The sequence below is a fragment of the Gavialis gangeticus genome, unplaced genomic scaffold, assembly GCF_001723915.1.
Source record: "Gavialis gangeticus isolate Ggan-Ray unplaced genomic scaffold, GavGan_comp1, whole genome shotgun sequence".
Taxonomy (NCBI): domain Eukaryota; kingdom Metazoa; phylum Chordata; order Crocodylia; family Gavialidae; genus Gavialis; species Gavialis gangeticus.
Genome location: NW_017729030.1, coordinates 64,842,934 through 64,845,115, shown reverse-complemented (window position 1 = coordinate 64,845,115; position 2,182 = coordinate 64,842,934). Strand labels below are relative to the sequence as shown.

The 2,182-nt window shown below is 43.7% G+C and overlaps 1 protein-coding gene across 1 annotated transcript in view; it reads right to left on the bottom strand.

The window, feature by feature from the left end:
- The window catches only part of SRP72 (signal recognition particle 72), a 43,767-nt gene that overhangs the window by 27,088 nt on the left and 14,497 nt on the right, over window positions 1-2,182 (bottom strand). Inside the window, exon 9 of the mRNA XM_019522300.1 lies at window positions 879-1,010. Within this exon, the coding sequence (XP_019377845.1) occupies window positions 879-1,010 (132 nt within the window). The remainder of the gene's footprint in view (window positions 1-878; window positions 1,011-2,182) is intronic.

Genomic DNA, 2,182 nt, shown 5'->3' with positions numbered 1-2,182 from the left:
TGGAGCACCGACTCTGGGAGTTTGGGGGTGGGGGCAAGTGACCAGTCATGAACCTGGCGGCAGCAGGGGGAGTAGCAGCGCCCCCTTGCTGTGGGGGTTTTCCGTGCCTGTGTACCCCCTGCCTGTGTCTTGCATACCCCCAGGGGTACGCATACCATGGGTTGAGAAACTATGGCCCAGAGAATAGGCTCTAGCCTCTGTGTAGCTGTCTGCAAATTCCTAGGCTGGTTACACTGTTACTCAGAACCCTGCCTCAAACAGCAGCCTTGAAACTGACAGGGCAGCTCAGTTTCAAAACTACTACTAGCATCATTATAACAAAAATTGAGATAAGCTAGATTAAGGATTTACCCTGCATGTCAGTCAATGTTCTGACTAACAAAGGAACCCACTATGAGTGCTTTAGACTGGAAACATTTAAGGAAGGGATGTTTCTTTGAAATCAGTGATTCTCAATCAATCATCCTCAGTCAGGATGCCACACTGCATTAGCACAGTTAGGTGTACAAAACATGAGTCATAAGACAAACCCAGAAGTTTCAAATAGAAATCCATAGTTGTGGTCTTTGAAAAAGAAAAAAAAGAATGAAAACTAAGAGCTGGCATTTTCTGAGGGAGTGCACTGAGTCTATCCAGGGATGCCTTGAGTCTGAAGTTGAAAAACACTGTTTTAATTGCTCAGCTTCCTTAAATGAAGTGCCCAGATTCTCAAAAGGGCTTAGTAAGAGAATCATTTCAATAGCCACTGCTGGATTCTGAACACCTTTGAAAAGCCTGGCAGCCCCACTTCTTCCAGCTCTGCATAACTGCAACCAGGTTTGACAGGGAAAGACCATTCTGCAGAAAGCTGGGAGATCTGCAGAAGCACCCCCTTTTACCTGGTTGGTGTACATTGCCAACAAAGCTTTGTTAAACTCGATCGCCTGGAGTTGTTTCTTGGAGAGTTTGTGTTCCACTCCTTCCGCATTGGTCAGCTTCACTTTCTTCTTCGAGTCAAAGACATTTTGGTCCTGTGAGAAACAGAAGCAGAGGCAAAGCCCAGTTTCACTATGCTGCTCATCTGGGAGGTGCCCCTAAAATCCCAATTTGAGTTTTGTCTCAAAAACGCCCTCCCCCTAGCCCCACCCCTATCTTCTTTCTCCCATATGCATGCACTGCTCATCCTTTGCCATGAACACCCATGGACACACACCTGCACCAGTGCTCATCAGCTCTAAACGTTAGAGAGAAAACGACAGGGGGGTAGTGAGGGTACAGCAACTTGGGAAGACATGACTATGTTATGCCCACTTATCAAGCCCCTTTCGTTATACTATCTGAGCACCTCCCAATCTTTATTGCATAACTCTCATGGGCTTCTTGCATATACACTGGTGTTATTAGCCTGAGGTACAAGGTATAAAACAGTTAAATGACTTGCCCAAGGTCATACAGGAAGCTTAGAGTGGAACAGGGCATTGAACCTGGCTCGTCCAAACAGAGGCAGCCCAAGTCCCTCCCCCATTCCCTACTGCTGTCGAAAAAAAAAAAAATCCCAACTGCCATGAAAAACAGCCAAACCCAGGCTTAAGAGAATGGTGCTACTAGCACATACTGCTGGCTAGAGCAGGGTATGAACCCATCACTTTCCTGTGTGGGGAAAAAATAAGGTCTTGGTAACTGCTCCCTCTAAACCAGTCAATGTTTAAGGGCTTTTCGCAAGACTACCACTACAGAGTATTTACTTTTTTTCTTATTATGGGAAAGGTTTTCTCTCCTTACAATAAAAGTTAGCAAGGCCACCCATAAGCCTTTGCAACACTATATAAAACTTAGGCAATCTAAAAGAAACATCTCATGAGGCAGAATGAAATAACATTGCAAGAGGCTGAATTTGAGGCATTTTTCACAGCTCAAGAAGTTGAAATTCTCATAAGGCTTACACCTTGTGCTTCAGCACCTAAGCTTTTATTTGAAGAGTAACTGACTCTCTAGATGTGCCAAAAATCTTCAGAATGTGAGCCAACTGAAACAGTGGTATGTATGTAAATCAGCATCCAAACATATCAGCTAATAAGTTACAAGGAAGTTAAACTATTTTCTTCATTCTAAGGGGTTTAATTGAAAAATGATGTCAGTTTCTGTAAAAGTGACACACTGATAAATTTGAGTTGGTCTAATAAAAGATATCAGATTTACCCAA